This window comes from Salminus brasiliensis, chromosome 14 (genome assembly GCF_030463535.1).
Source record: "Salminus brasiliensis chromosome 14, fSalBra1.hap2, whole genome shotgun sequence".
In the NCBI taxonomy this organism is placed as follows: Eukaryota; Metazoa; Chordata; class Actinopteri; order Characiformes; family Bryconidae; genus Salminus; species Salminus brasiliensis.
The window spans coordinates 13604253-13616568 of record NC_132891.1 but is presented as its reverse complement, the minus strand read 5'-3'; the positions used below and the strand labels follow the sequence as shown (position 1 = coordinate 13616568).

At 39.2% G+C, this 12316-nt stretch overlaps 1 protein-coding gene across 1 annotated transcript in view; it reads left to right on the top strand.

Annotated features, from left to right (window-relative positions):
* cntn3a.2 (contactin 3a, tandem duplicate 2) overlaps nt 1–10781 on the top strand; it is a 74898-nt gene extending 64117 nt beyond the window's left edge. Inside the window, exon 23 of the mRNA XM_072696038.1 lies at nt 7839–10781. Coding sequence (XP_072552139.1) covers nt 7839–7936 — 98 coding nt within the window. The 3' untranslated portion in view covers nt 7937–10781. The remainder of the gene's footprint in view (nt 1–7838) is intronic.
* The last annotated feature ends 1535 nt before the right edge of the window (nt 10782–12316 follow it).

Genomic DNA, 12316 nt, shown 5'->3' with positions numbered 1-12316 from the left:
CATGACTAACTCTTCTGTATAGCACTTGAAGGGCTGGCTCCATGTGTGTAGGGGAATGCAGTGTAAAATATTTCAATTAAGTGCTATATTAAATCTTCCACAAAGTTTGATGAAAAAAGCAGGATAGAAATGCAGTGTTAACATGTGTAATTCCTCCCTGACCATAAAGTAGCATGTGTTTTTTTCATCTCCTGTATCTGAAGTACACACCTAATCTGCTGTTCCCTTTATGAGTTACTTAAATCTTTTAAAACATGCCCATGCTTCAGAAGAGCAAACATTCACCTATACTTTTTCTCCAGCTGCACTGTAGCGTATAATATAAAAGATGCATGGCACCAAAAGAAATATTAAACATAAATACCAGCTACATCTAAAGTAAACAAAGTCAGATTAACCTCATAATGGGATTTTCCTTGTCCCCTGAGTAATAAGAGCAGGTGCGAAATTCCAGCAAATCCATTCTCAGAAAAACTGCGGCCCTCAGCACGTAATGCAGCGCTCTAAATGAGCGCTCACCGATTTGAGATGTTCTCCTCAGAGCCTGCAGTGTACACCTTGTATCCTCCACTGGGCTAAGCAGTGTGATCTTTATTAACTATCCTTAGCTCTCGCCATCTATCTCTGCCTGTTCATCTCAGCTCCCTCCTGAATATAGCAGTACAGGCAGACGAAACTGCAGGGGAGAACGACTCTGCACGGTGGATTATTCACATTTTTCATCCTCTTAGACTGCCACGTCCACTTTTCATGAAAAAGTAAATCTGTGGGGTTTTTTTTTCAGTGCTGTTGGCAAAGAATATTATCAGCAGTGTTAAAAGGGGGTTTCAGACGCTATGGAGTATTTGAGATGCTGCTCAGATGGGAGCGAGCGCTCCCAGAAACATTTTAGGTTATTTTTCGACGTTAAGCTGCATATTGAAGAACTGATTTAAACAGTTAGACCTTACTGTTGTATTTTTTATTCCTTTCATTGGGGGACCTATACTGTGGATGTGTATTATGGCTGATTTTGTTGAGTTTTCAGTTAAGCAAAAGGACTTGTGTTTAACTGTAGAGTTGCAACAGCAAACTGATTACATTTCTAATAAAAATAGTTGTAATTAGGTTTGTATATAATATAAATAGTCAGCAATGATTACTCGTTGCTGTTGGTTGGCATGACAATATTTAGAAGAAAAAACTTAGAACATTTAAAAATAAGGTTTTCTATAGCTGTGTAAGCCAAGCTATGACTGCATGACTGTGATGAATGAGCTTATTAAAAAGATATTCATGCATCAAAAGCATGTTGAGTATCTTTGAAATAAGATGTTATTAATAGTCCAAAAGTCATAGTACAGTATAAATAGATGATAAACTATTTATATAATCACAGAGAATCGTAAACTTTCAGTGGTACAGGTCCCAAAATTCTACCAAATGTCTGGTATCACAACATCCTCACACTGTTAAAAGAATAAGATCCTTAAGGAACTTTGGATAGAGGTTCTTCAATTTGAAACTGTGGACGAACCTTTTTGTGGAACTTTGCTTTGGGGAACCTTCAAGGAACCTTTTTCTTGTAAAAATATTTTCTTGAAGGTTCCTCAAAGTAACTTAAAAAGTTCCTTCACAATTTCAAACTGAAGAACCTCAATGATCTTCTGCTTTCAACAGTGTACTTCTTTGTAGCTGGTCTAATAACATGTTGCTTTTGTTTATCACTGTTGGTTGAGGCTATTTATAGCTAATTATTCTAATGTAGGCTGCAGAAGCTAGAACCTCAAGGCTTTCAAGGACACCTCACATGAAGGAGAATGTTATATTGTGTGAAAACTGTGGTATCAATAATTGTCTACATTTATCTGATTTTTAGATTGGAAGTGTCCTCAGGTACTTCAAAGTTATATGTATGTGATCAGAGATTCACGTAAAGAGGAACAGCTAATCAAGTTTTGGTCATCTTAAGAATTGATACTTGATTAAAACAAGGATTAAAACAAGTTAAACCTCAGTAACTTTTTGCTCTGTACTGATTAAGCAAATCTGTGACACACAATTTCAGCAACCAAAAGGCACAGACTTAAAGAGAACATTTCCTGAATTCCAATCTCATTTCTGGAAAGGAACATGCGGTAATGAAAGCTGTAGTGTTAATGAGATCTCACAAGCAGCGAGGTAAGGTATGGGGGTAAATATTGTACAATTGCTTTTGGGAAATTAAAAAGACAGCAGTGCTCTCATTTCCTGTGTGAGAAGGAGAAACAGTGAACCCTATTAAAGAGTTGGCAGTGATGGTTATAAAAGCCATCACTGTTTGTAAATGTATTGCCCAGATTTGTTAATGTATTGCCCAAAATTGATGGAAATGTTCTTACTTGTAAAACTTGACTAATGTCATTTTGCATCTCAGTTTTTTATCCCGTTAAGTTGGATTCACATAGCTTTTATGCACCATATGTTTTCATAAATTCATTGATTCATAGCTAGCTCTTTGCTGAGACACTCTAAATTTATCTTCTACTTAAGCAATTACTATAAAAGCCTTCCGTGTTGGTAATGCGGAACTAGGTGAATATACAGTGTGTGTATATATACTTGTGTTTTTGTCATTTAGCAGTTCAAGGTCCAAGAAAGTGTTTTGGAGTTGGACAGTACTAAAAGCATTTCGCTTGGCAGGTTAGCTGGCAGATGCATAAAAAAGAGTTAGACTTTAAATAAATACACATGAGTGATAAATTAGAGACAGAAATCAACATAAAGTATGATATTGGGCCACAGCAAGCTTCAATGCATCTAGGTATAGATTCTGCAAGTAATATATTTATATATATTTCCTCAATTAGTGTTTTCATGAGAGTGGTGGATAGTGCTAACAAATCAGCCCAAATGCTCCAGTTGGTTCAAGATCTGGGGACTGGGGACACCTTATCTATAATCGTGGGAAGGTATTTTGAGTAGGAGATCTGTGGATTTGTGGTGGGAGGTACCGGTAGGGGTGGGGGGTACAAGTAGGTGTGGGAGGGTGGGAGACATGCCACGACTTATAAAACCATGCTGCAAAGCAGTAGCACAAACCACTGTCTTACTTTATCTTTGTAGATTATCATGAACCCATTGGCACCATGCCTAATGCCAGGCATGGGCTAAAGGGATATAACCCCCCGAGCATTGAGCTGTGAGTTAAAGGAACTGTATTCTCTGGAATAATGGTGCTCCCTCCAGTACTTTTGGGATTGGGAGTTGGGGAGTTGAGGGTGAGGTGGGGTGGTTAGCATTTTAAGCTAACTTAAAGTTGAACTCTGCTCCTGGCTGTCGAGCTGTGCTGGAGTGGATGTAAGGCTAGTGGATGTAACACTGTATTTCAACTAGAAGCAGTTAAGCTGATATGAGCAGATCTACGCTGTTCTTCTTTCATGGATACGTCTACATCCTGCAGTTAAAGGTCTATGTGAGAAATATCACACATTTGTATTGGGAAATCAAAAGATCAACAATGCAAAAAAATAATTAGTCATACTTTGGTTGTTAGGTTTCTTTTATTTCTATCTTTATTTGTACCTTTTTTTTTTACAACTATTTTTTTTAGTTATACTCTCAGCACCAACCATATATTGTGCGTATGACCATAGCTTACATGGTTACATGGTTATACAGAATTTTTATACTCTACTCAATACTCTGTTTTATAATTGTTCAGTGACCCCTCATGCCCTGTGGATGGGGACATTGTCATCCTGGAAGAGACCACTCCCTGTAGGATAGAAATGTTGAATCGTAGGACCAAGGTCATCCGCTACAGTAACTTTGTATTGATTTGCAGTGGCCCTTCTCTCGAAGGCATGCATGTCAAATTGGTTTCCTTCTCGGCCATAGCTCTGTGGAGATTAGTGCTGTCCCATGACCAGTGCAGGCTGACACTCCTGTGCATTGAAATGATGGCACATTAAAGTCAACTATTAAATTGCATCACAGAAAAACTCTGTGATGCAGTTTTTTATGCTTTGTCAATTCATGATAAATAGACCAATAAAAATGCCTAAAATTTACTTCCACTGAAACTTAAGAAGGTTTTTTGTTTTTCTTTTCCTGTAAAGTTGCCATTTTGGAGACATCAGGTTTATGCGTGACAGTGATATTTCAACATCAGCTACTCAAACTGTGCTTTACTACTACCAAATGCAGCTTACCTCATTTGACAAAGCTTTGCTTGCGTGTTTGAGGTATTTTGGTGAGGTTGCCTTTTGATGTCAGTTCATTGGGCAGTAGTGTAAGCTCACATGTAGCAACATTCACATTTCGACTTGTTAACAATATTGTAATTCAGAGGAGTACAAATGTACACAAGACAAAATGTATGGCATTTGGAACATGTTTGACACGATAGCAGCTCATTTCTGCCATTCAGAAATCCAGATGTTCCTAATAGAACTACAGAGTGGTCTATAACAGCCACTACACCCCCAACCTGTAGGGATGAAGCATTCAGACCTGCACTGTTCTCGTGATGTTGCTGCACATGCACTCGCCCACTTGTGGAGAAGAAGGATGACTGATCTGAGCAGATCACTGTTATCCACATCTTTGAGCAGTGCTTGTGTTTTTCGCCGGACTCTTAAATGTGCATCTGTCTTTATAATGAAGGGTTTATGCACCGCAGCCCTGCTAGAATATCCCTCCCTATGTAGTTGGGGACGGACTGTGCTTGCTGAGAGTTTCAGTCACCTGAGGAACAGCTGTTCTTCTGTTTTTCCTCACATTTTGCACTAATGAAGGCTAATGAATGAATAATGACACTTTCCACAATTTCCTATTTGTTTACTGATGTATTTCTCACAGATCTGAATGCATATGTCACTAGTCCCTGTTATTGAAACACTAGTCAGTTAAGTGAGCGTTGTGACTGAAGCTTCCCTGATCAAACCCCAAAAAATGAATCCCTTTTCATTGTGTTTCCACTTTCTTGTTCAGTATATATGGCAAGCCTTATAAGACACAATGCATTTTCACTGTATATTATAATATATGCTGTATTATAACTGTATATTTATTAAATGAATGTATATAAAGATGAGCTCCTGTTTTAGAGGGGCGAATTTTAGAGTGAATTAGCATACTGTAGAAGTGTTTAGCCAACTGGACACAGTAACTGCACTGAGAGAGCGTCCTTCTGACAGCAGTCTTATTACCACCTTGCTTTGCCAAGCATTTGCCACAGCAACGTTTAGCAGTTTGTTTTGAGATGGCTCCTGACTTCAGCAATAGTTGCTTGTTTTAATTTTTAATGAGAGATTTTCTTGACCATTCCAAAACAGTTCACTTTTTCCCTGTGACCAACTGCTAGGTTGTCTTGGCAAGGTATTCCATCACTGTCTAGCATTGTTGCATTCCAGAAAAAATGATTTGTTGCTTCCCTTTTTGTTTTTGGTATTTAATTAGTGTAGAAAACTATCGCTACAACACAAAATCCCAAGCCCCGACTCCACATTTCTCACATTATGTTGTGGGTTTTTTTTTTGGCACTGTTGTGTCTTTTCTTTATTCTCAATTTGAGCAGAGAACCTTGTTGTGTGGAAAAGTTTCTGTACCTTTTATCATGGTCGTGCTTGCTTTTGTACTTGTTTCTTCTTGACACCTTTATTCTTTCTTTTTTATAATATCACCCAGCTAATTAACTCTGCCCATCTGGTCATAATAGGTTGAAAGCTAGACTTTTCTTTTTTCCTCGTTTTTAAGCCACCATAAGTTGTTAACTTTGCTATGCAAGACTTTGCTCTGGTTGCTATGGTATGAACTTCTTTGTGTCAGCATCTAGAAAGGCTTTACTTTTAAACAGCTGCTTCAGCATGGCCCTGTCAGTAGGTAGCAAGGTTATACTGTAGGTTGTAAATATCTAAGCCATTCCTGACAAATATTATATTTATTATTTTTATATATTTTATTCTATAAGCACCATTTTCACAACATGTGTCACACCACCCACCATCTGCATCATATTACCTTCTAGAGTTTATAAAGGTGAGCAATATGGCAAATAGTACATCAAATAAGACTCAACACAACTAATGTGACAAGTGCTTTCAACAAAATCAACACAAAATGTCATATTTAATGACGACTGCACTCCTAGAATTTATCTTTATCTTCGTCTTTAGTACTTAGTTCTTAGTAGAGCTTCCTTTTTGCTCTTATGACCTGCTGTGAGCATGACTCATAGTAAGACACCAACTTCTGGCAGCGTTCCCGAGGAATGGCCTCCAGTTCTCTAATATTCTTGGGTTTGCTGCAGCAACCGCCTTCTTCAAATCCCACCAAAGATTTTCTATGAGATTCAAGTCAGGCGACTGTGATGGCCACTCCTGAATCTCCCAGGACTTCTTCTGAAGCCAAGCCTTGATGGACTTGGTGGGTCAGTAGAGAAGTACATCTTACAGTTCTGGCAGCGAGACCTTCAGCTTTTAGTATGCATCTTACTGTGCAAACCGAAACCTCAGTGCCTGCTGCCACCAAATCTTGTTGCAAGTCTTTTGCAGTCACTCGAGGACATTTGGCCACCTGTGGCTCTTTCTGACATGTCCAGGTAATATAGCCAGTGTTCCCTTAACTCAGAACTTGCTAACTCTGCTTCCAACTGTATCTCTTCTGCAAGGACAACTGCCTTGGCCATATTTCTAACATGCAATGAAACATCACAGTCAGCAAACCCATAGCCAGTCCAGTTGATGTGTTTTATCCCAGGAACACCTGATTCAACTAATTTAGCCCTTGATTTGCCACCTGATTTGCAAATGTGTGATCTTTTGAGGGATTCTGTTCAGGGAGTTAAATGATTCTGAGACTACAGTAGTAAAAGTATGTGTAAAAAAACGTAAGTGGTATGGTATTTTGTGTTGAATTTGGAGAAACTGCTTGTTAAATTAGTTGTGTTAAGATGTTTAAATTGGTCTGGTTTGATTAGTTGATAAGCTGAAAGTTTTTAAGTTTTACCAATAATCCTTATTTATTTTATATCACGCATATTTTGATTGCAACTGTATATTGGATGTTTATATCATGATGTATCAGAATAATAATTGTTATATTTCCCAAGTGCCAGTCAAAAAACTAGATAAACAGTGTTTTATTACATGTTTTTTTTTTTTGTTTTTTTTAAGGTACAGCATAGAATGCAAAATAAATAAACAACATCATGTATTGTAAAAAAATGCATGTCTATTATTAGGATAACAGCTCAAGCTTTATTAATAAGTAAACGATCAAACAAAGTTTGATACAGCAGACTGTGAAAGAGAGAGAAGAAGGTTACAAATCAGTCATGTGTTTGGTTGATCAGGTACTTAGAGTATACCACTGCATGTTCTTAGCACCAACTAGCCCTGTATTTCTGTCTAGAATCATGTGCAAAATACCCACCCAAACTATAAACAGCTAAACTATTAGAAACTCAACCATTAAATACAATCACCACAGAAGCATCAGCTTCCCAGCTGCTATCTAGAAAGCACTGTTTCCTGGTAGCATATTAGCTTATTTTCATACATGAGCCTCCAGGTAACATCCTAGGAAATGTTCTAGTTCTCTGGCAGGTAAATTGCCTCTACCAGGCTTTTGACTCTGGTTTGTGTTCACACTTTACGTCCTTTCTGATTACTGGTAAACACTCATTCACTGTGCATGTCTGCAAAGGGCTTTGCTGCTTAAAAGTCATCTTCTGTTGTCAAGATAAGCAAGATCCAAGGATTTGCCTAAAATGTGGCGTGTCTATCAGGTGTTAAATGCTCGCGGCATCCATGTGAAGTGCATTTGTGTTGGTTTTGGAAGAACTGATGCTGTCATGATCCTTCACTGTGTTGCAGGTATGAGCGTACGTGGGTCAAGAGCGTGGCGACCAGCCTCCATTCCACTCTCCGTGCTTTTTATCATCGCGTTAACCGCCATGAGGCCGTCTTTGTGAAAGCGTTCAGTAGGACTGGCTGCGCTTCTCTTTGTCTCATCGTCTGTGCTCTTCCTTCCTTTAACACCGCGGGAAGACGTGCATCGGGACGTTTTTTTGGTTTTTATTTCTTTGACGCAAGATTGTTGTTCCCAACCATCCAGTCGAGAAGTGTGTTGGACGATGCTGACAGGAGGACGACAAGCTCCGAGTAATTGGATTTTGTGTGCATGTTATGTACAGTGTATCATTGTCTCACAGCAAGGGACAAAGAGACAGCACAGGTTCGGGTTGTCCTTTTTCATATTGTACGGGGGATGTCATGACTTTGTGTGCACTACTTTTCCCCACAGGTCCCCGTGACCCTTGAGGAGAACGAAAATGCCTTACTTCCATGTACATGCCAAAGTAGTAGATGTCCTTCTTATGTGCTTCTCTCTTCTTGTTGCTAAGCTACCGTTTGTCCAAACGTCTGCTTTTTATTCCTTTTTGATATGAAATCTTGATGTTATTCAGTGTTTTTGTAGAGTATTATTACATATCATTGATGTTCGGCAGCCTCAGCGTACTCATTAATGGAAGATGATTTGTCGCTGTGCCTTCGATACAGTAGCTACATATCGATTTGATTTATCTTTCATTATGAAGCCTTTAGTATTCAAATTGGCCAGAGCCTTTCATTGATATCGGAGAGAATCTGTAGAGGCAACAGTGGTGTGAATTATGCAGCTGGGTTAGCAGCTGTGAGGGTTATGGTTATGCATTGTGAACTATGTCATTGGGTTTCATCAACACATGTAAGTGTAACATTGTTACACTGGCTGACAGTTTGTTATTAGCTTATAGGGTGTCCCTTCTTTTGATCGCATTGAAGCAACATTATGGGCTGAAAATAAGGTTTTTTTATATATATAAATAGTTATAGAACAGTTTTAGTCTACCGTTTTTCAGTCTTCCTGAGAGGAAACTGTTCAGAAGGTGTCCTTCACGAGGGACGACTCACTGCTAAGCTAGTTTTCCAAGAGCACTTGCCTTGTTGTGCAAGTCTCTGGAGAAAGTCCATTTGTTTGTGAACATCAGTGAGCATTTTTACCTCTGAAACTTTCACCTCCTCTGCGCTGGAGACACCCTGCTCACCTTGGCCGGTGGAATTGGGAGGTTTTCGGAGGAAGGAAATCCTGCTTACTTGCTCAGAAACGACTGTCTCAGGGCCAGACTGCCGCTGAGGTTTAAACCGTAGACATAATAACAGAGGGTTCCATCCCTGTGGTTTAAAAACTGCAACCCCGCCAGCTCTTTCATCATAATAGGAGATAAAGATTACACGCATCCAGCCTAACATTTAGCTGGCGGAACACAAAGAGCAGATGACCTGGAAGCGCATAAACCGAGAGGTCTCTTCTGTTATCTTGTGATAAATGCGGTGTCTGATCCGTGCCGCGATTCCGAGGCCATTAAAACATCCTAATATATTACAGCACACCCCACCGGGAGCTTTTGACTGAACAGGGCGACGGAATAATGGTTATCGGGGCCGTGGAGGAAAGATGGATGTGAGATGAGCAGCATACCCAGCTATATCAGAAAAGTCCAGACAGAGCTGATGAAAGAGATATTTGGGCTTTTTTTTTCCATCCACCCTTTCCCATGTTTTTTTTTTTTTTATTCCTCTCAACCCACTGCCATGCCAGGTGTCCTCTCGACGAGACCATGGGAAGAGATGGCCTTTTCTTCAGCGCCTTTGTTAGAAAACGAATATTTTAGCGCTTGCTAAGGTTCCAGGTCACGCAAAGGTGCCGCAGCCATTTTCGGCCTTGATTTTCCAATTTCAAAGTCCAATGAAAATCAGTACAAAAGGAAAGCAGGTGAATGTGCCCTCTTCTTTAACCTTTTTTTACCTAAGCGGAAAAGAAACACGCTGTTTTTACCGACTTTGCCGTACAATGTAGATGTCACAACGTTTCCCGTCAAGGCTGTCAGAAACAGTCATATCTGGAATTTAGAACAGCTGCGTGGTTTGGATTCTGCTTCTGATCATGCCTGTTGACATTATAAGTGACTGCTGTTCTGTGCTAGCAGTTCTGAGTTTACTAGTGGATGTTTTCTTTCTTTTATTTGTTTGTTGTTGTTTTTTTTTAGTAGATCATCTTGTACCTGGATGCACTTCCAGTCCAAAAGACCTGTATTTGTGATGTACAATTACATGGGTTGGGGTGTTTGACACACACAAACACAGCACAGTCACCAGTACTGAATACAGTCTAATCCAGTGTTGAGCTAAAGACCACATTCAGTTGGACTGAAATCAGACCAGTGTTTCCCATATCTTTATTTTTTTCCTGCTCTGACACAACTGATGGTAATCATTAACCAACTAATGATCAAGCTTTTCACACACTGAACAGTCTGTTAGAGTAGGGGAAATGGGAAACCTGCAGTCGCGGGGAGGGGATTATGGCTCTTTTGTGTTGTAAAAGTACTGTTGTGTTGTTCTGTTCATTCTTGTTTTGGAGATTTAATGACTATATCAGTCTGGTATGGTTCACAGACCCATTGCTATTTCAAAGGTCAAATGTTTGTAGTAAAAAAAAACAGGTCATTTTTAAAAGATTGCAAAAATGACTATCAAGACCACATTCATTAAGACATTTAAGAATGTTCTAAATTTTAAAATGCTTTTGTCCATTGTTTTATTTTTGTTTTATTTTTATTTTTTTGCCTTTAAAATGACGTTAGCATGTGCGTTTTTGTCCGTTACAGTCAAATAGTTGCACCTTTCCTCATACGTCTAAACATTTGACTGACTCTGATACTGCTGTACTACTGCAATGTTTTTAATCTCTGTGAGATGAGATGTTTGATCAAAAAGCTGTTTTCATATTGAAAAGCAAATCTTTCATCCTGTACAGTAAAGCATGTTTCTAATTGTTTCACGTGTTTGTCTTTGTACATACCTCTATAATACAGCCTGGAAAACGTCTGGCTGAATTACAGTGTCAGGCAGACATGGCCTAAAGGTTAGAGAAGCAGGCTTGGGACCAAAAGGTAGTCGCTTCAATCCTCTGGACTGACAGGAAGAGGAAAGCAAGGGGAGTGAAGGATTTGTTCTCCCTGGGTGCTGAGGTGACTGCACACGGAGTGTATGTGCTCACTGCCCTAATCACTAGTGTGAGTGTGTGTGTGTGTGTGTGTGTTTACTGGATTGGATGGGTTAAATGTGTAGGGTATAAAATGTGGTCTTAATCACATAGTACATGTTTACAGATAAGAGGAGATTCTTTATTGTCCTCCAGATTGTTCTTGGGCACATATACAGCATAGACAACATATTCCAACATATCATCGCTGTCATTCAAAAACCTTGTATCTCTGATTCTGCCTGTTATTCTTTGCATTGTATGGAAATGGTCCATTCATGATAAATGGACCAAACGTATTGCAGGGCACAGATACTATTCCTGACACTTCCCTAAAGAGAGCCATTTAAAATATCTTATTGAAGCTGGCACAAACGAGTTTACGTTTGCACCTTGGCACTGTGCATTTTCTGCCGGAGAGTAGATGATGATGTTATCTCTAATCCTGCCAAGGGTGGAGTTTCTGTTTAGATTTACATGAATATAAAATTTGTTTGGGTGTTTCAGGGAGTGATTGTCAATAACACTCTATTCCCAGTAGACTGGCTTCCTTTTCAAACTGAATATGTCTAAAGATAAGCTTTGGATATGACCCCAGGCAGTACTTTTTTTAGGACCATATGAAAACCGTGGATAGCATATCTATGTCCAACAATTTGGCTTATGGGTTATTGCACATAAACTGTAATAAAAATATTGAGAAAAATGAAACATTTTTTTCCTCCAATAAAAGCAGAAGCAGTCACGATGCAGGACTGAAATTCACTGACGAGCCAGAGCATCATGACCACAGCAGTGGCGTGCCTAGACCCCGGGTCTTTTCAGAGACGTTATAAATGAGGAGACGAGCCTCTGGTTGAAATATAAATAGGAGTTCTTGTAACACTCACCATGGTGTTTTTAACAAAAAGAGCCGATCTGTTTATGGATAAAGTCCCGCCCTTCATCAAAAAAAAAAAAAAAAAAAAAAACTATTATCTTGCTGGTTACACTACAAGCAGAGGAGATTCGACTATGTTGACATTGGTGGATGGTTGAGCCCAGGTTTCTGCGTAGTCTAGGCATGCCCGACTCACAGAAGAAGTACATAACAATGATTATCTCATGACAATTACACATGTAAAGGTCTGAGATATACTAAATAGTCACTGAACTGTAGGTTGTCATAGTCAACATGTTAAATACAGGAAAAATGGTCAGGCATGAAGACCAGAGAGACTTTGACACTGGAAAATTGTTGAGGGTACATGACTGGGTTAGGAGC